Genomic DNA, 19,918 nt, shown 5'->3' with positions numbered 1-19,918 from the left:
CAGAGTGAAGGACATCTGGGAAGATCGCGTCCTGGGTGCACCGGGCCTGTGCAGAGAAACACATGGCGTAGAGGTGGTGGGAGAGTTAGCAGCATGCTGTATGCTTACCTCGGGCTTGTGAGCGTCAGCCTGGGATGTTTCCAGCACGGCTCTCCGCTCTCTCAGCTGGGTCTTCCTCTCCACCAGGTCGCGGGTCTGCTTCTCCACGGCCTCCAGCTCGAGCTGCATTCGGTGCAACGTGTCCTCACCTGCACTCAAAGGTAGACACACATCCGCCATTAAAGCAAGTAACAGTGAGGAAAACAATGGTAATGTGTGTGAATAGAGTATTAGCAATGTAAGCGAGATTAGCGGCCCATTAAACAAATATTAAAAAATATACCGTCTTTGTTGTTTGTACATTAATTTGAAGATTGAATGTGAAATTATTGCAATTTAAAAGTATATTTAAAAACGTTAATATTAGGTGGGATTAATCGCGATTAATTTCAGAGAAATGTGCGATTAATTAGTTATTTTTTTTAATCGATTGACAGCACTACTTTATTTATCTAGTACTTTACGCAATAGATAGCCTTAAATCAAGCAGCTTTACAGTCGCTTGACTGCTTCGTTTTAAACATGAAAAACCAGAGTCCGTGTCGCTTTCAGTTAGAAATACAACTTGATTTTCTGTTATAAAGCAGCTCTCCAGTGTGGAGCTAGCTAATGATAAAAAATTGTATTAGTGGGGAAAAAACATTTAATTAAAGTTACAGTTTGGTTTGCAGAGATCAAAGCTTGATCTAGCTGAGGACTGTTTTGATTATCATAACCCTATAAGGTATTTTAAGAGAGATTATGTTGTGAATAAAATAGTTTATCCAAAAATAAAACGTCTTATCACTTACCTTTATTTTGTTTCATATCCATATGACTTAAAAAGAGATTTTATGCAGAATGATGTGTCATTCAGCTACTTTTTCATATAGCTAATTAAATGGTGAATGAGAGAGTTTCTCTGCCATCTCATTTTGTGTGCCAAATATATTTATTTGTATAAATTAATTGTATAACTGTAATTACATAATATGACTTTCAAAAGCTGAAGTGATTACCTTAATTTATTTGTTAGAATATGTATAACTCAATATTTTAACTAATTGCAATAGCTGAATAATCAATAAATGTCTACTGATTAATCAGATAAATAATCAATGATTAGTCGATTAATCTTTCTAAAAATCGTTAGATTAATCGATTATCAAAATAATCGTTTGTTGCAGCCTACTGTATTCTACTGTATTTGAAAAATTCTATTTTTCGAATAATTATTTGTGTATATAGGAGTTTTCAGCAGTGACAACAGCATTCTGTAAACAAGCTCACACACACATTTTCAGCGAACACCCTGCTTGTAGTATATAATGAATGGTTCAGTTTAGGTTTCCCCCACACAGTTTGTATATTTGGTAGGTTCCACCGATGTACTATGAGCGGAATGCATAATGCGCTAGTAAAGAAGCCTAGTATGAGAGCTACTCTATGTACATGTCTTTGTTAATGTGCAGATTAACAAGAAGACTGCTGTGTGAAAGGACAGTGCGAGTTCAGTAACTGTGTGGAATCGTGATATAATCTGTGTGTCAGCTGAAGGTTTTAGATTCAGTCACTGTGTTCCATCAGAGGTGCTGCTTCAAAGTCTCAATTTTAAATCCGAGGACAGAAAAACGGGAATCGTACTGCTTAAATGTGATCATTAAACTTTAAATGGGTATGATTTAATTAATTAAACACGAGCACGTAAGTCATACCTATAAACTCACATTTCGGCCAGGAAAGTTTGATGGCATTTTCTTTTCACATTACCTCCATATGCCTGTGTTATGTCGTGTTTACTTGATGTAAAGGCTATAATTCTGCTGTTCTATAAACGCCACCTTCTGGCAAAGAGTGAATTTGCCTATTCACTTATATTCACATTTTACACAGAACAGTGTTGTAAATGTTAACTGGCAAATCAACGAAAAAATTAGAAATTTGACACAAATAATTGTCAGGAAGCTGAAAAAAAGAAGGGGGGCCTACTGTAATATGCTGTATGTAGCCCAGGGGCCTCTGGTTATCTTAAGACGCCCCTGTTCAGGAGACAGCTGTGCGGTTATTTGGAGGCAGTTTATTACTCCACAAACTATTGTTGTACTGTTATCTATTTCAGATTTGCCCACCTATAAACAGCACATAAAAACAAAAATACGCTCTTGTTGGTCGCTTCATGTTTGGAGATTTACCAGCTTTGGCCAGTTTTTTTCTGGCCAAGACAAAAGTCTGTCTCATCGAGACTTGATTAATTGGTATGCAATTTTTAAAGAGTGCCCTTGTGAAAAGCGTTTAAAAAGAGTACTTATTATGGAAGTATTGTGCTTTTAAAAGAATATACTTAAGTGTGAACTTAATGCAATGTTTTCGGACAGTTTAATTGCATGTTAATTGCAATTAAATTAAAATAAATTAAATTTAACTTTAGAGTGCTTTTTAAGGAATCTTTATATTTAAATTTTAATGACTTTTATTATCCCTATAAAATGGTTAAATTTACTGACAATTACTTTACTTATGCTGAACTAAAATGTATTTTAATGTAATTTCTAAATTTCTAATTACACATTTATAGCAATGGAGTTGTCATTTAGTACAATTAAAATATATTAAATTTAACATACTAATTGGTTTAGTATGTTAGTCAACACATCAAAATAAGCGTACTCGTTTAAAGCATGACAAAAGATTAACACGTGAATTAAAGAGTACTACGTAGTTTAAAGTCATTAAAGTTCGCTTAAGTGGCTTTGTACTTGTACAGTGCAAGTGCACATTAAACACAATTAAGCATGTCTTTTCACAATGTGTTAGTCAAAAGTAACCTGTTCCACGTGAAACTTAAAATTATAATTCTCCTAAACATGTTGGGAACTTTTGTCATTGTAGAGAGTGATATTGTGCCTAAAAATGTCATTGTAACCCCCTGATGCAAACCAGAAATAGTATTCCTCCTCACAGTTCCCCAGCACAGCAGCCAGGCTGCACTCTCCGGACAGGAAAACCAGCGGAGGTTAAGCCTAGGGTTACGAAACTAACACTGTGGCAGACGATAACATTTCCCACAGCAGAGCCTCTAATATCCTCTCCTTTCACATGTTCTGTCTTGAACCACAATAGCGGAGACATTTGGAAATATTCATCCATGTATTGTCGCCACATGAGTTGTCCATGCCTGTCACTATGGCAACAGCAGCTTGGATGTTACCGCATGTTCCATTCACTTTTGGATGGATTTATCCATATCTATTAATTACATTTCCCAATAATCACTCCTATCAACTCACACGCTGAGACAGAAGCTGAGTTTTACACACCCCACCCCCTCTGACCCTGTAAATCCAATTAGAGCAGCTCGAGTGCCCTCCTCTCTCTCAAACACAATCTCTAGGCATTTATATGTCTGCTTTGCTTTGGATCCCTCTCTTATCCTCTCATTTTACCAATGTCGGCTTCTACTGAGGAGGAAAAAGGCTTTTATTTGTTATTGGTGGGCGTTCAAAGCGACAGGCTGCCCTGGCGTCTGTCTTGTTTCTGTTAATCGCAGCTGTCCCCTCCCTTACCTCGTGCCACCGCCCCTCTCTCTGAGGAGAGTGAGAAGAGGGAACCGGAGAAAGCGTCTGTTCTGTGATCACTGGATGAAACATGACGGCAGTGCTGGACATCAACCAGGGTTCCTGTGCAGTGAGCGGTGTGGTGAGTGTTAACAGAAAGACTGTTTTGTGTCGGAGTAGCCTGTTGCTTTCCCCCTGAAGCAGCAGCGGGAACTTTGCATACGTGAACTGCTCACGCTCTCAGGTCTGTGCGTGAGTGCTGATGGAGTTTGTGTCGTAGGTAGTGTGGGTGAAGGATGGGCGTTATCTGCCTTTTGTCTGATGGATCTTTACGTATGTGTGTGCTGTCGTGTGTCTGTAAGTGTCAAAGGGAGGCCTTTGAGTGTATGTGTGTGAGGGTGATGACAGTGATATAGTCATACAGCATGCTGTATGATTCCCAATTTATGGTGCATTTTAGTAGTTTGTCTCACATCCAGACCTTTTTGGGTAAGCAATGTCTTAAAAAGAGGGAACAAGGACTTTCCAAAAAAAATGTGTCCCTTGATGTAAATTGCACCCCCTCTTGTTGCTAATAATAATAATAATTATAATTATTATTATTATTATTATTATTACAAACAGCAGAGCATGGCGCTAACACAGCATCTGCCAAATGCAGACAATAAAGAAATACATAAATGTAAAGAAATGATGATAATAATAATAAGGTAACACTTTACAATATAGTTTCATTTGTTAACATTAGTTAGCTATATTAGTTAACAAACAATACTTTATACAGCATTTATTCATCTTAGTTTATATTAAGTTCAGCATTTACTACATATACATATTAAATTAACAAATGAGACCATATTGTGAAGTGTTACTACTACTACTACCACTGATAATAATGTATATGTGTTGTGCTATAGCATAATATATAATTAATAATGCATATATAATATAATTAATTTACTTGACACATAGGGATGCAGCGATTAACCGGTTTCGCGATTAACCGCGCTTTAAAACGTCACGGTTAATTAATCGTAAAGGTTCCGCTAAACCGAGTGTTCTGTTACACGGAACGGAACTTTTGCAGCTTGCGCAAAACGAAAACAAAGTTACACTAGCGGTGCACCAGCTTAAAATGACGTGCTTATCAGAGGCACGGAGGCTACTACATGCATTAGATTAACTGTGACAGAGGGACCAAACAGCGAAGCTTTATTTCCACCAGAGAAATGCCTGTCGATAGTGTGGGACCATTTTGGGTACACCAAGAATGACCAGGGTGTCATTTAAATATTGCTGTAAAAAACTGCTGCTAAAGAGCGAATACATAAGGGATAATGCACGGCTAGCTGTACATAGAACGATTTTAATGCACGACGTGAAGGTAAGAACCACCTGACGCGAAGCTACAGCTCGTTAGCTCAGCATTCTACCTGCTTCAGATCAGAAAGATGTTTGTTCATGTTTCCAAATTCTCTACCCCAGGTCCAAAAGAAATGTAAAGAATGTACAAACTGAAAACATTAAATGCTTTTGTGATCTATTTCCATTTGTTATTTTCAAAAGAGAAATACTGTCATGGATGTTTACAGAGCAGAGGTCACCTTTTTTAATTCCAATGGGAGAGATGGACTTTTGTTTGTCTTTTGTATATTATTATTTTGTGCTGTATTGTTGGTTACCGTGTTATTTCTGTTTCAAAAGCCAGCAATAAATAACACTTTAATATCTAAAGAGTGTTCATGTGATTTTATACATTAGTAATGTTGGGAAATTAATAAATGCATAATAATCGTCATAATCGTAAAACCGTGATTATTCCTCAGACAATAACCGTACCAACAAAATCTATAATCGTTGCATCCCTAGACACACATTCCAGGTTTTGTTGTGCACATTATAAATATATAAATAATATTTTTAATAATGCTCTACATTTTAAAGGTGCCATAGAATACATTGATACAATATTTTAAATTATTATCTGATGTCCCCAGAGTGTGTATGTGAAGCTTTATCTGAAAATACCCCACAGATAATTTTTATAGCTTGTTGAAATTGCCACTTTTAGGGTATGAGCCAAAACGCACTGTTTTTTTGTGTTTGTCCCCTTTAAATGAAAATGAGCTGGTGCTCCCGCCTCCCTTTTCAGAAGAGTGCGGAGCTTCAAGAGTTCATGCTCGTGGTGACCGTGTTACTGACCTCACATTGCTTCCAAATGCAATTTTTAACTACCACATTCCTATTTACGATCATTCTGGTAGCGCGTGAAGGCAGCATTAGTGAAAACAGGCAGAGACAATGGTAGCTTTAGCAACATTAGCCTTACAGAGAGCCAAGAAGCTCTTTTGGAAAACAAAATATGAGGCGTAATGCTTACTGTGTCTGGAGTCTGGATCAACTCTAGCGCTGAAGTGACCCTCGTTTGTGAGGCAGTCCGGCGTAAAATGTTAGCACAAACATTTTTTTCCCAGGACATTTCCTTCGAAAATGAAATTCAACCTCCGTGTCCACAGTGGTCTATGGAGACTCCTATGTTCGTTGGTGCATCCCAACACACAACACTTTTAATGGACCTTTGGCGCTGACATTGTACCTCCAGCAGCTACAGCAAGAAAACAGTAATGGCGGACCGCTGCTTCTCACTCAGGGCTGTGTATATGCTAATAGGGCAGAGAGCGTCACAAATGGGCGGGACTTCCCCCGAGTATGATGTCATAGTAGTGAGAAATCTGGAACTGCTGGTGTGGAGAGACTGTTTATGATTTATTGGGATTATAAAACAATGAGTGGGTGGATTTTTACCATTATAGGCTGGTTGTTTTCACACACTGCGGCCACACAACTGTGTTCAAACACCTTATAAAAGTGATTTTTGCATTCTATGGCACCTTTAAGCAACTTTGCTTTTGGCTGACATCACAAATCCGTCTTCTTCAGATAATAATAATAATAATAATATTTTCCTGTACTTCAACAGCAAAATACAATCATGAACTGATAATGTATAGCTGTATATGCATGCAATGTAATCTGTATGCAATGTAAAAGCTGCCAGCTGCATAAAAGTAATAATAATAATATGTGCTTCGTAATATACAGTAGTCTAATATATTTAACAAAATGATTAATAATAAAAATATGATTAATAATAATACAATTTCTTTACTGTGTCAAGCAACTTTTTGAGAAAAGTGAAACCAGAATTTACTTTTCTCGAAGCCACGTACATCTTCAGTTTCTAAAATTAATTGACTTGATTATGTAGACCGTAACTTCAGGATTGTCACATTTCCCATTTAAATCACATCCTTACTGTTTCACTTTTGAACAGACCTTTAAAAAAAATGCCTTGCAGAATTTGTGCGCAGGTGTACTAACTTCCCAAACTTAATAGCTGCTTTTGCCTCCACTGTTTATAGACTTGGCTTTTTTCTGCGACCCACCCAACCTCTTTATCAAGTTCACCTTGTTCTCTTTCTTCCATCTTTATCAGAGCACTGCCGTCTCTGACAGATCCCTGACACATTTCTGAGCCACCCTCAGGCACATCTACCTTTAGCTCGATCCAAGCTGCCTGCTTTTCCATTTGTGTCCTGCTGCTGTGGTGTGGTGTTGTCTTGGTAACAGAGTCATTTTGTTACTGTATGTTCTTGGATTAAGAGGAAAAAAAGACCAATAGAAAGTGGCCATGCAGTGTCAGAAGTGAATATATTGTTTCTGTTTTAAGTACTTTTGACTTGTGATTTAATTTGCTTGGTTATATGTAATTAATCATTTTATTTAGAAAGAATGCATTAAATTGCTCAAATGTAATAAAATGACAAAATAAAGACATTTATAATGTTGCAAAAGATTTCAAATTCAAATTCTATTGATATTTCTATTCAAGTTATCCTGAAAAAAAAAAAAAAAAGAGGCAGCACAACTGTTTTCAACATTGATACTAAGAAGTTTAAGATACTAAGAAGCATAAGTTTCTTGAGCAGCAAATCAGCATATTAGAATGATTTCTGAATGCTCAAGTGACACTGAAGACTTCAGCTTTGCATCACAGGAAATCTTTTTTTTTTTAATTGTAATAATATTTCACAAAATTAGTGTTTTTACTCTTACTATCTATTTCTGATCAAATAAATTCAGCCTCAGTAAGCATAAGAGACTTCTTTCAAAACCTTTAAAAATGTTACCGACCACAAATTAATAGGCCAGAAGCTTTAAGCATTTAGCGTAACAACAATAAGTATAGAAACATATAAAATCCATAGCAGTCAATTCACAAAAGCTTTTTTTGAGACAAAACCTTTATTTCAGATGGAAAAGTAGCTGTGCAGCATGTCAAATAGAAACCGGGCGTCCACCAACTGATGGAGCGTTGCAACGGCTGTTTCCATTGTAGACAGCTTTGATTATAAAGGGGAGTGATCACGTTTGGTCATGTCACAGTGTGTCGCTCACGTCCAGTGTAGAAATGGCAGCACTGTAGAAACACCTGTTTGTGGAGACTGTTTGAATGGTACATCAAGAGATCACACAACAGTCACCTAACATGAGATGTCAGGGAGAGCAATATGTGTGTGCACACTCAAACATAACCGCCTCGTCTATTTTTAAATCTGCTGCCTTCAGTGGGTGCTGCTGTGGTTTGCTTCAGGTGTCAGCTGCTAGCATGATTTCTAGATCTTCTGCTTAAGATATCACTATCAGAGACTTTACTTTGTTGAGAGAAAAGATAAATGGTTTCCTGCTATTAACGAACGTGCATGCTGTGTCTTCGGTTAAGGTCATTATAGTCTTTTGTGTGTCTGTGAGTGTGCGCGTGTGGAGTCTGCAGGTTTGCATCAAAACAATGTCCTTCTCCTCTGGTGCAGGTCAGAGCCGCTTTTGGTTCTTTTGGTCCAGGATAATGAAACCTCACGCTGTGTGTGGAATGAGATTAGAGCCGGACCTGCTGCTCTTCTCTCCTTAGGAGGCTGAGATTAATGCCGTTAGCCTCTCACCTCATTCTTGTGGTTCAAGCCTCATCCTGTTTGTGTTGTCTTGTAGCTGAGGTGTCCATTTCTTCCGAGGTGATATTTTTTACTTTGACGTGTAATGCTGTGGTTGTTGTGGTGATGTGCAACAACAAACAACATCAAGGGTGGGTCAAAACCTACACCACGGTGAAATACAAGGGGGTGATTGAAGCTGACGTTGACCTGCGTTTATTTGGAAACAGGCTAAAAGAAACCTTTGAGTTAATCATGAGCCTTCACTTGATTTAGAAATGTGCTGAGCAGATATTTCCTTGTAAGAATAAGTTTAACGGCCATTTGTGAATTCATGCAGACATTGCAGGAATGATTTCATAGAGCTCTATGCTGAAACAGTTCTATTATTAATTCACATCTGATTGGTTGCAGGAGCATGACACTGAGACTCCTCACGGTGTCCTTCATGTGACTTTGAGAGGGACTCCTAAAGGCAACAGACCGGTCATTCTCACCTATCATGACATTGGACTCAACCGTAAGTCGCTCCATATATTCAAAGTTCCTGTCTGTCAGTGCAAAATTTATCACTATAGAGCACACCTTCTTGAAGAGGAGAGGGATGGGTGGTTTATATGAGTGTTTCTCAACCCTGTTCCTGGAGAAACACCAACCCTTTGTCTAAATATGCCTACTTCCCTGTTAGTGGTCAACCAATATTGTTTTTTGACAACCGATGCCGTTTCCAATATCTTAGAAAGCAGGGTGGCAGATGGCCGCTATAAAGCCGATATAAGTATGTGTATATATATATATAGTTATATTATATATACAGTGGGTACGGAAAGTATTCAAACCCCCTTCAATTTTTCACTCTTTGTTATATTGCAGCCATTTGCTAAAATCATTTAAGTTAATTTTTTTTCCTCATTAATGTACACACAGCACCCCATATTGACAGAAAAACACAGAATCGTTGACATTTTTGCAGATTTATTAAAAAAGAAAAACTATAACAAAGATAACAAAGAGTGAAAAATTGAAGGGGGTCTGAATACTTTCCGTACCCACTGTATATATATATTTGTGTGTATATATATAATTTTTTATTTATTTTAATTAATATGCAAGACATTTGAAATCATTTGAAAACGAATTTTAAAAAGTGTAATAAACATACTTATAATTTAGATGACAACTTCTTGGTTTTGTAATCGTATTATTTATCTTAGTATTTTTCACAAATAAAGAAATATTTAAAAAAAGATATAAATAAAAAGGAAGTAAACACTGTAATCAACAGAGCACTCTGTAAACTGGGCAATTTGTGTGCATTGGGAATCATATTTTTCAAATAAAGTCTAGGTAACACTCATTTTACATATAGCACACAGTGAAAATGACATGAATATGACAGTGGGCAAATGAATAAAGTGCAGCATCGTGAGTTTAAAGTTTGTCGATCGCGCATCTTCAGTGAAGCTGAACTCTCCTCCTCTCCGCATTCAATTCGCACGGACCGACCGTCACGCGGAGCACACGCGATCATGCAGGATACAAATGCACACTTCACAAGATCTCACAGCTGGATTCAACTAAGTCTGCGAGGTTTGTGAAATTAAATATTTTAGACATTCAAAGATTTGTTTAAATTATATAAATGCATATTTGCTGAATGCTGACGGTAAACAAGAAAGTATTATAATGTTTGCCTTTCTATTACTAATAATATAAAAGCAATCGTTATAATACTTTATTGTACACCTTTTAATTAATTTGTTTAACAGTTCTGTCTGATTATTAGACGGACTTCTATCCGAATTAGACAGAACTGTTAAACGGCGACAGCAAACAGCAAAGAGGGAAAATGTGAGTGCTGTTTGCTCAGGCGGTGCTGTTCTCGGTGCCATCAAAATAAAAGTCCTGCTTCAAACACATCGGGCAAACAGAAAAATTTATCAGCTGGTCCCGATATTTGGAATACGCCAAATATCGGCCGATATATCAGCCTTGGCGATATATCGATCGACCACTATTCCCTACTATATAACAGACGAAAAACTCACCTGGATAACTAACAGTTCTTCTGTTGCCGAGATTCTGAAGTGTGCTTTCAATAGACACGGTAGAGGAGTTGATGGCCAGTGAATGACCGTAAGGTGACGCAATTGACGCTCTAGGTCACATGACAATGACAATACGACTGATGTAGTACATCTGGATTGCATTAATATAACACACATTCATACTATATATGCCATAACAGTTAGCCAAGTTCATTCCTCATCAAATGTGTTACAGGACCTATGAGATTTCAGCACTCACATCAACACTGCACATTTTTATCAAAATCTCTCAAAGAGTCTTTCTTTCTTCAACTTCCAGCCAGAAAACTGATTTGCAGGGCACAGATGGTGGTTAATCAGGTCTAGAGAAAACAGTAGTTAAAATATGTGGACAGAAAGTTATGTTGAACCCAAGTTTAGGTGCAATGCGGGATCTGTTCATTTTTTTTAGTTAATTTTGGATTTTTATCTAGAGTCAGATTGGCTTTATTATCATTTCAACTCTATACAGCTTGTACACAGCTAAACGAAACTGCGTTCCTCCAGGACCATTGTGCTACAAAAGACAACAAGGGACTACAAAACTAAACCGTACATTAATTAAATTATATTAAATAGACTAAACAAAAGTGTTAAATAAAAGCTAAAACGAAAGGAACTAAAAATAAGAACTAAAATAGGCTTGAACATTTATGCGCAGACTACACAAGACTACATAAAGTGCATGTGTGAATACTGAGTGAACAGTGCAAACAGCATTAGCCCTTACAATTTTACATAAAAACAGGTCACAGTAATAGAGACCAGGCACAGTAGTGGTGTTTTTTTTTTTTTTTGTGTATGTGTGCAAAGTATGCAGGGTACCATTTTTCTCTTTGATAATGATTTATGAAAAACGTGTTTGAGAAGTGTCTTGTTTTTCTCTTGCGATGCAGATAAGTCATGTTTCAACACACTGTTTAACTTCGAGGACATGCAGGAGATCACCCAGCACTTTGCTGTGGTCCATGTTGATGCTCCAGGCCAGCATGAATCTGCCCCTCCTTTCCCCACCGGGTAAAACTGACTACTGAAGAAATAACTCTGGCTGTGTCTCAAAGTCTAGTGAGGTGCCAACATAGACAGCATTTTTGATTATCATTACTATATTCTTAATGTTCAAATTGACATTAATGTCCAAAACTGCTGCGAATGTAACCATAATCGACCTTCTTCCACATTTCTCAGAAGCGTAAATCGTCATAGTTGGGAAAGCGTCTATAGCAGTGAATGGGAGATGTGGTTTTTTTTTTTTTTTTTTTTTTTTTACTTCCCATTTGCTTAAATAGCAAAAGAAAAGCTCCACTATAGTGCTTTCACGACTTTCAAAAGGAGAAAAGCATTAGTAGCAGCAGCATTAACCAGTTCTAACATTAACTGTTCTGTAATCATAGACAGCATGTTAAGCAGTTCACTGAGGCACCCTCTATTCCACCACTGCTGATACAGTGTTTTCACACTTACTTATAATAATTTAAGCTAGACTAATTTGTCACTTTTGTCTTCCTTTTCTTTCCCTCAGGTACCAGTACCCAACCATGGATGAGCTTGCCGAGATGCTGCCCTCAGTTCTGACCCAGCTAAAGTGAGTCCAAACCTCAATCAGTCTGTACTGAAGTTCATGTCATAACATGATCCCTAATTCAGTACAATGAAATAAAAATAAATGCCACATGTTCAAGAAATCATGATGGAATCTATTAAAGCCTCAAATAATTTGCGCATTTCTTCTCAGAATGTATGCCGGTTAATAAGCAATATGAATAATTGTGCTTTAATTAACAGAATCAACAGTATGATTGGTATCGGTGTGGGCGCAGGAGCTTATATCCTCACTAGGCTGGCTGTAAGTAAATATCTTCCCTTTTATTTTGCTATAATGACCGATCAGTCATTGTATGTTGTAATATCTAACCATTAGATGGAGTATCTTGTGGAAACGAGCCATTAGATGTTTAATTGAGCATCTGACTGAAGTTCAGGTCATCAGAGGTGAAGATCATTGAAGTCCGTCTGCAGTAAAACCATCTGTCCTCAGTCTTCAATAAATCCCCCACACCTCATCTGAGGTTGATAGTTCACACATGCATTCACACTCTCACCCTACACAAAGCTCTTATTCACCATCTACGCACAAACATGAACGCTGACGATAAAAACACACTCACTCTCATGTTTCCTGCTGGTTATTATCAAGGTATAAAGTGATAAAGGGTATTTTTCTCAAATTAACTAAAGAATGTGGCTTTCCATGGCTGTCTTTCACTACTGACTCCATTACTTCAGTCCAGCACCTCACACTTTCACCCTTCCAACGGCTTGCATTGCACGTTCATCATATTTCTGCCACTTGCTCATCGGGTTCTGTGATGACGGCCGATTTGAACAAACACACACCTACGCAGCTCTGCAGAACAACTTCAGCACTGTAAACTACTTAAAATCATTTGAATTACACTTTGGTTGTCACATGTTTGTTCGTAGACGTGTGGTCATGTGATAGTGCTGCCTCGAAGGCTTGCGTTTTTCTGCATGTCTTGTGCAGAGCCTTATGCAGAGAGGAAAAAGAAGAGGTGTGAAACCTGAACTTTTTTTCCATGACGGTCACGGTAACAAGGCATTTGATTTGTTCACATGGCTGCCTATAGCTGCAGTTCTTCATTAAAACCAAGTGTGAGCCCTTGCAGTAAGTTAGCACTCTGCTACATTGACATACTGAGAATTCGGTTAAGGTGTTGATGTCAATACCTGTTTGGGTCACATAGGTTGACGTTTTTGCTTTGTCACCACTGAGGTTAAAGTTGACTTTCTCAAACCTGTAAAGCAATTTCAAGCCATCTGTAATCGACACATTTCAGTGATAAAACAGAATATTCAACAAGACAAAAATATAGGCCAGAAGTTGATTTTGTCTGTCACGAACTGGACCTTGTAAAGTGGCACATATTAGAATGGAGACTCAAATGAGAGTTTTTCAGTCAGCCAACAACCCAAATCCCATTCCTGTAGTATGTATTAAGTTACTGTTGAACATTGGCAAGATTTTATAAATGTTTCAATATATACAATAGTTTATAATGATGCCTAAAGGAATAGTTCACCTAAAATAAATATTCTGCCGTCATATATTGACCTTCATTCGTTCCAAAACTATATGACTTTCTTCTGTGCAAATTCATTCATTGATACATATTTTATTTCATTCTTTCATACATTCATATGTTGGAACAGCATGAGGGTGACAGTTTTCATTTTTGGGTGAACTATCCCTTTAAACAGCTATTTGCCTATTAGCATAATTAAACATTAGCCAGTAACAAGCATGTCCACCAAAAAGGAAAGATGTTGCAGATGCATAAGTATTTATACCAGTTTGATGACAAAATTTGAAGACAAACAATTTTAACCTTTTGAATAATATGCGATACAAGACTGGGAATGAGTATTCAGGAGGTAAATAGGATCAGTTTTGATTTCATGTTGACTATTGACTTTTTTTTTTTTAAATCAGGTTTTCTGATATTATTTTGTGCTCCCGGGCAAATCACAATGTGTTTGACTGTCACATGACCCCTGACAAGTCTATAGGTAGCAATACCACAAGAAGTCAAGAATCGGTCTTATTAGTCTGTTCGATCGGCTACATGTCAAGCACCTAATCCTCTCAGTCAGTAGGTGCTCTGTGTTAAAGTCAGTATGAGCTGTAATGATGGACTAATCCATGTGATGTCATTCTCTTAGCTGAATGAGCCTGCTCTGGTGGAGGGGTTGGTTCTCATCAATGTGGACCCCTGTGCTAAGGGCTGGATTGACTGGGCTGCCTCTAAGGTAAAATTATGAATGCACTGTCAAATTAGCATGTTTATTCAGTGCAGATAATTATTAAATAATTAAATGACAATAAAAATATGATACACGTACTGCCCCTGGAACAAGTTGTTGTACCTCTTTTGCATATTATTTTCTGACAGTGTGGACTGTAGGTCAGTGACAAACAAATATGCTAAAGAAACTTTTTGTAATAGGCACTTTTTTTTTATTGATACCATTTTAGTTGCATTTGAATTTTAGTTTAATCAACAACGCATGCCATTAATTTTATTTTATCATTTCTTTTCTTTTCTTTATACACAATTATGCATAATGAAGATTATCCTATCCTTTCATTATTAGCCAAAAGCGAACCCTAACTATTCCTCCATACTTCAGATTTCTCAACAGATTAGTGTAGTTGATCTTCTTAAAGTTTCCCATGTTGTAAAGCTCATAATAACCTTACAGGTCAGAATGCTACAATAATGAAAAGTGCTCAAGTCAGTGGAGGTGCCGGGAACGCAGTTTGCTTGATCTTCAAACATTGTGCTTTTCACTAAAAATGTGAATGTGTGTTTCTGTTGTAGTTATCTGGATGGACCAGCAGTCTGGTAGATATTGTGATGGCACACCATTTCAGCACGGTAGGCCTTAAATATGACACTCACCTCCACATCTGTGAGATAATTCACTCCGAACAAAAATATTTTTCTTAGAGACTGTTGATGAGCTGAGTTTTTGTTCCTCAGGACGAGCTGACGGAGAACCAGGAGATCATTCAAACATATCGTCTGCACATCGCTCAGGACATCAATCAAGACAACCTAGCTCTCTTCTGCCACTCCTACAACAGGTGACATTCTCAGTTCATGTACTGATCATTGTCATATGAGCTGATCTTTATAAGGGTTTCGTTTCCTTATCACAGTCGGCGAGATCTGGGGATTGAGAGGCCTGTCCTGGGACTTAATGAAAATACGGTCAAAACACTGAAGTAGGTTGTTTGGTTGTCTGTTTTTGTATATTTTTGTAAATCATGGTGCCTCCTCTTCCTTAGACCTTTGTCTTTCTTCTCTTGCTGTTTAGGTGTCCTGCCTTGTTAATCGTTGGTGACACGTCACCAGCGGTAGAGGCCGTGGTGAGTGACTAATCAAGAACATTGCCTTTGCATCTATGGGCAAGGAGAGAGAACACAGTGTGCTTTCTAAAAGACCCATTATGCTCATTATCTCTTCGTACATGTTCTGTTCAGATTGTACCAATGACATCACATCCTAAAAGGGGCTGTGCATCATAAAGTCTTATGCACTTGTGCTTGTTGTAAAGCACTCCTGAATAACTTATTGCCTATGGCAATTATATGTCCATACATTGTAGAAAGTCAATTAAAATGCTTGCTTCTGGTCTTGGATCCTGATTGGCCAAAACAGCAGTTCAATCCTTGATACAGTAACAGCTTATGTACACTTAGTACACTACTGAGTTTGCCTAAGGGTGGCTACTTTAAAGTGAGACTGAGCCACTAATGCTGGGTCTTCAATTAATCTGCAATGCAAACAGTTTGGTTTAGTGCAGAGTTGGTCAGTTTATCTGTCTATACCTTTCATTATGTTTCTGAACTGACCATGTGGGAATTTATTCATTTTTCCACAGGTTGAATGCAACTCAAGGCTAAATCCAACCAAGACTACTTTACTCAAGGCATGTGACTTTTTCCCCTCCCTAAAACAATGTTTTGATTCAGGAATGCAAAGTTGTCATCTTTCGGCAAAAATGGCTGTTTTGGTTCCAAAATATGGTCTGAATGATTTGTGTAGATCAGATGAGTTTGAGTTGAGTTTTTGAGTCAAAAAAGGAAATAAGTGTCAGTGCTTGAAGTGTGGCACTGTGTTCTTTTACACACAAGCAGCTCATGATCCAGTGTTTTCAGTATCACAGAGCGGCTCAGTTCTGAAAGCGCTGAGAGTTTGGGTCACTTATAATGTACATTTGCAAACGCAATGCACAACTGTTTTCCAAATTTGTAATGACAATTGTTTATAAATCGGTCAACAAATGACAACAGATTTGTCTCAGTGAGTATTGTAATGAGTAATGAGTATTGAATTTTTACTGTTGTTCAATAGTACTGTAAAATAACTATAGTAATATTTACTGGTGTGTTTACTTTTAGTAATAAAATTAATAAATACTATTATTATTGTGTAGTCATATTGAATGGGTTCCATACAAACAACAGTATGAATGTGCCTGAGATCAATGAAGTTGAGAGAGATTTTTTTTACTGTTACTGTATAGAGTCTAGCTAGTTTTCCCCTATATCCTCATCATGCTAAAATAATCTGTAAATCCACATTTTAAAGCTGATATTTTAATAATTTTCTTCCCCTGCGGTCATATCTTTGTGACCTTTTTTTCACGCCTGATGAGGTTTTTAATTATTGTATTTCCAGTATGACAGAATGGATTGATTATTGTCCTCTCCTCCTCTCTTCAGATGGCAGATTGTGGTGGACTTCCCCAAGTTGTCCAAGTAAGAATAAAAGACAACACCATTATGTCTGCCACAGCATCAGTTTGATGTAGTTTTTGACTTGTATTAAATGTGGATGTTTTCTGTTTTCAGCCGGGTAAACTCGCTGAGGCTTTCAAGTACTTTGTCCAGGGAATGGGCTACAGTAAGTATCTGTCCTCTTTCTGTCTTTTCATAGGCCACTTTAATGTTAAGTGTTTAATCGTATCATCTTCCTCATAGTTATATTTACCTTCACTGTTTGTATGAATTTTGTCTCGTTTGCATTTTTGTCTGAAAGCATCTTGTTGTTAGAGAGATGTCAGCATCATGTCACCTTGGCCAACAACTTACATACTATATGTCTCCAGTGGTTTAATAATGTACGTCATAAATACTCACACAACTCAAAACGTCTAAAACAGCTGCAGGAATATGACACATTCACGGGTGTAGGTGTGAGAGAGCAAATCCTGCCTGTTCAAAGCAAGAACACTAGACATCAGATGTTATGAATCTTGATAAGAAGCGCAATTTATCCACTGCTGATCTGACTTTACTACACAAAGCATAAGGCCAGTATTCTCGAGTAAAGCAGGTCTCAGATCAGCCGTCCGCTGCACTAACACATGACTTGTCTCCCGTGTGGCTGTGCAGTGCTGCGTTCTTCAGCGTGTAAGTAAACTAGTCTTCCTCTAAGAGCATGCTGTGTGGCATGAGCCCTGTGTGACAAACCTCCTCTGATCTTCAGGATTGTGCGCTAAAAGATCCTTTGACAGAACAGTGGTTTGCATAGCATGAAAACTTTATTGATGTAATACCTCAAACCTCCACGAATCTGTATTCAAGGCCTCAGCTTCCTTCGGCTCGGTCTAATGTTTATATGGTTATTTTCACAATAGACTTTTATTCTGTGATATAAACATTAAATGAAGGTTTTGTGTGTGACTGTATTCTAAGGTGTGTGATTTCTAAACCACTTGCAGCACTGGACTATTGCATTGATGCAAAAGTAATGGTTTGTTTCCATACAGGTCTTGGCAAGTTCATCTATAAAGAATTCCAGCAGTTCTCTTAAAATCCTCCACCTTGTTAAACATCATAAATTCAAATATGCATTCACTAGTGAGGGTTTAACTCAAATTCGCCAGTATACTAGTGGAATTCACAACTACATATTACTGATGTGAATTGTGGTTTCAGTTAGTGCCTCCCAAAACAGCAGCAGCAATATTTAAGACTTTGTTAGCCATTAATGGGGAAAAAAATCATTAACCAAAAAAATGAGGTCAAATAGTCATGATTGATTCTCTTCCTGAATGAAGTACACTACCATTCAAAAGTTTGCTGCTGATAAGATTTCTGAGTGTTTTTGAAAGAAGTCTCTTATGCTCACCAAGGCTGCATTTATTTGGTCAAACATACAGTAGATACTGTAATATTGTGAAATATTTCCAAATAACTGATTTGATTGGATTTTAATACATTTTAAAATGTAATTTCTCTTTGTGATGGTAAAGCTGAATTATCACCATCATTACTCTTCAGTGGACTCTTCAGTCTTCAGTGTCACATGATCCTTCAGAAATCATTCTAAAATGCTGATTTGCAGCTTAAAGTGGAAATGAAGCAGTCAGTCAAGTTTACATTATTTGGTAAAGTGATTTCCACTTTGATTAAAAAATATATAACAAACATGATTAATGTAACCATTTTAAAGATAAAAGGATGTTTTGTTATAGCTTTTAGAGCAAGGGCGCCGCCATCTTGCAGTACCACCGCGTGTGACGTCACGGGGTTGGTTCGCTCCGATGGCCAGTGAAGTAATAGAAGCATTTCTTTACATTTTGAACACACGCTTGTTTTGAAATGGAGGTGCATTACATTGACTGGTTCACCAGTTGTATGTATCATATTTTATGTTCACCTGCGAATACAATTAGCTTTCCTGTTAACAGCAGGAAAGCTAATTGTATTCGCAGGTGAACATAAAATATGATACATACAACTGGTGAACCAGTCAATGTAATGCATATGTCTTAATGGTCTGACATAACAATAAAATGCAACATGAATGATGAAGAGTTGTCTGGTTACATCACCTTGTGCCTGGCATTATGAAAACAATGGGATACCACGATCAAAACTTACCTGGCATTATGAAAACAATGTTTGGGATACCACGATCAAAACTTAGCATATAGACAGTTTGATGTTGAATATTCATCCAAATTATGGTGAAAACCAAATTATTTGTGTGTTAAAATAACATTCGTGTGATCAAAATGTAAAGAAATGCTTCTATTACTTCACTGGCCATCGGAGCGAACCAACCCCGTGACGTCACACGCGGTGGTACTGCAAGATGGCGGCGCCCTTGCTCTAAAAGCTATAACAAAACAACCTTTTTTCTTTAAAATGGTTACATTAATCATGTTTGTTATATATTTTTTAATCAAAGTGGAAATTACTTTACTAAATAATGTTAACTTAACTTCACTTCCACTTTAAAGGGTTAGTTCACCGAAAAATTTAAATTAGACTGTGTTTTTGATCACACGAATGTAAGGATCTCTCCTTACCTAACCCAGCCCGTGCCTCTCTCTCTGGGCCTCGCTGGTCTCCCTTTGCGGAACACCATGCTGGATGTCTCCATCTTTTTTTGGGGCCTAATGGTTAGTCGTGGCCTAATGGTTAGAGAGTCGGACTCATAACCCAAAGGTTGTGGGTTCGAGTCTCGTACCGGCAGGGATTGTAGGTGGGGGGAGTGAATGTACAGCACTCTCTCCCACCTTCAATACCACGACTGAGGTGCCCTTGAGCAAGGCACCGAACCCCCAACTGCTCCCCGGGCGCCGCAGCATAAATGGCTGCCCACTGCTCCGG

At 37.7% G+C, this 19,918-nt stretch overlaps 1 protein-coding gene across 3 annotated transcripts in view; it reads left to right on the top strand.

The window, feature by feature from the left end:
• The window catches only part of LOC107693556 (protein NDRG3-like), a 71,821-nt gene that overhangs the window by 45,622 nt on the left and 6,281 nt on the right, over positions 1–19,918 (top strand). For 2 of the 3 annotated variants that reach the window (XM_016492997.1, XM_016492998.1), the window contains exons 4-15: positions 9,035–9,140; positions 11,604–11,724; positions 12,230–12,292; positions 12,493–12,553; positions 14,449–14,535; positions 15,108–15,164; positions 15,270–15,373; positions 15,449–15,514; positions 15,607–15,658; positions 16,174–16,221; positions 17,018–17,053; positions 17,147–17,198. In XM_016492997.1, coding sequence (XP_016348483.1) covers positions 9,035–9,140; positions 11,604–11,724; positions 12,230–12,292; positions 12,493–12,553; positions 14,449–14,535; positions 15,108–15,164; positions 15,270–15,373; positions 15,449–15,514; positions 15,607–15,658; positions 16,174–16,221; positions 17,018–17,053; positions 17,147–17,198 — 853 coding nt within the window. Of the gene's footprint in view, positions 1–3,442; positions 3,775–9,034; positions 9,141–11,603; positions 11,725–12,229; positions 12,293–12,492; positions 12,554–14,448; positions 14,536–15,107; positions 15,165–15,269; positions 15,374–15,448; positions 15,515–15,606; positions 15,659–16,173; positions 16,222–17,017; positions 17,054–17,146; positions 17,199–19,918 lie in introns of those variants that run through there. The other variant, XM_016492999.1, reaches the window with a different exon arrangement.

This window comes from Sinocyclocheilus anshuiensis, unplaced genomic scaffold, assembly GCF_001515605.1.
Source record: "Sinocyclocheilus anshuiensis isolate Anshui unplaced genomic scaffold, SAMN03320099.WGS_v1.1 scaffold967, whole genome shotgun sequence".
Lineage (NCBI taxonomy): Eukaryota > Metazoa > Chordata > Actinopteri > Cypriniformes > Cyprinidae > Sinocyclocheilus > Sinocyclocheilus anshuiensis.
Note: the sequence above shows the minus strand (reverse complement) of the source record. Positions and strands in the feature narration are given on the sequence as shown.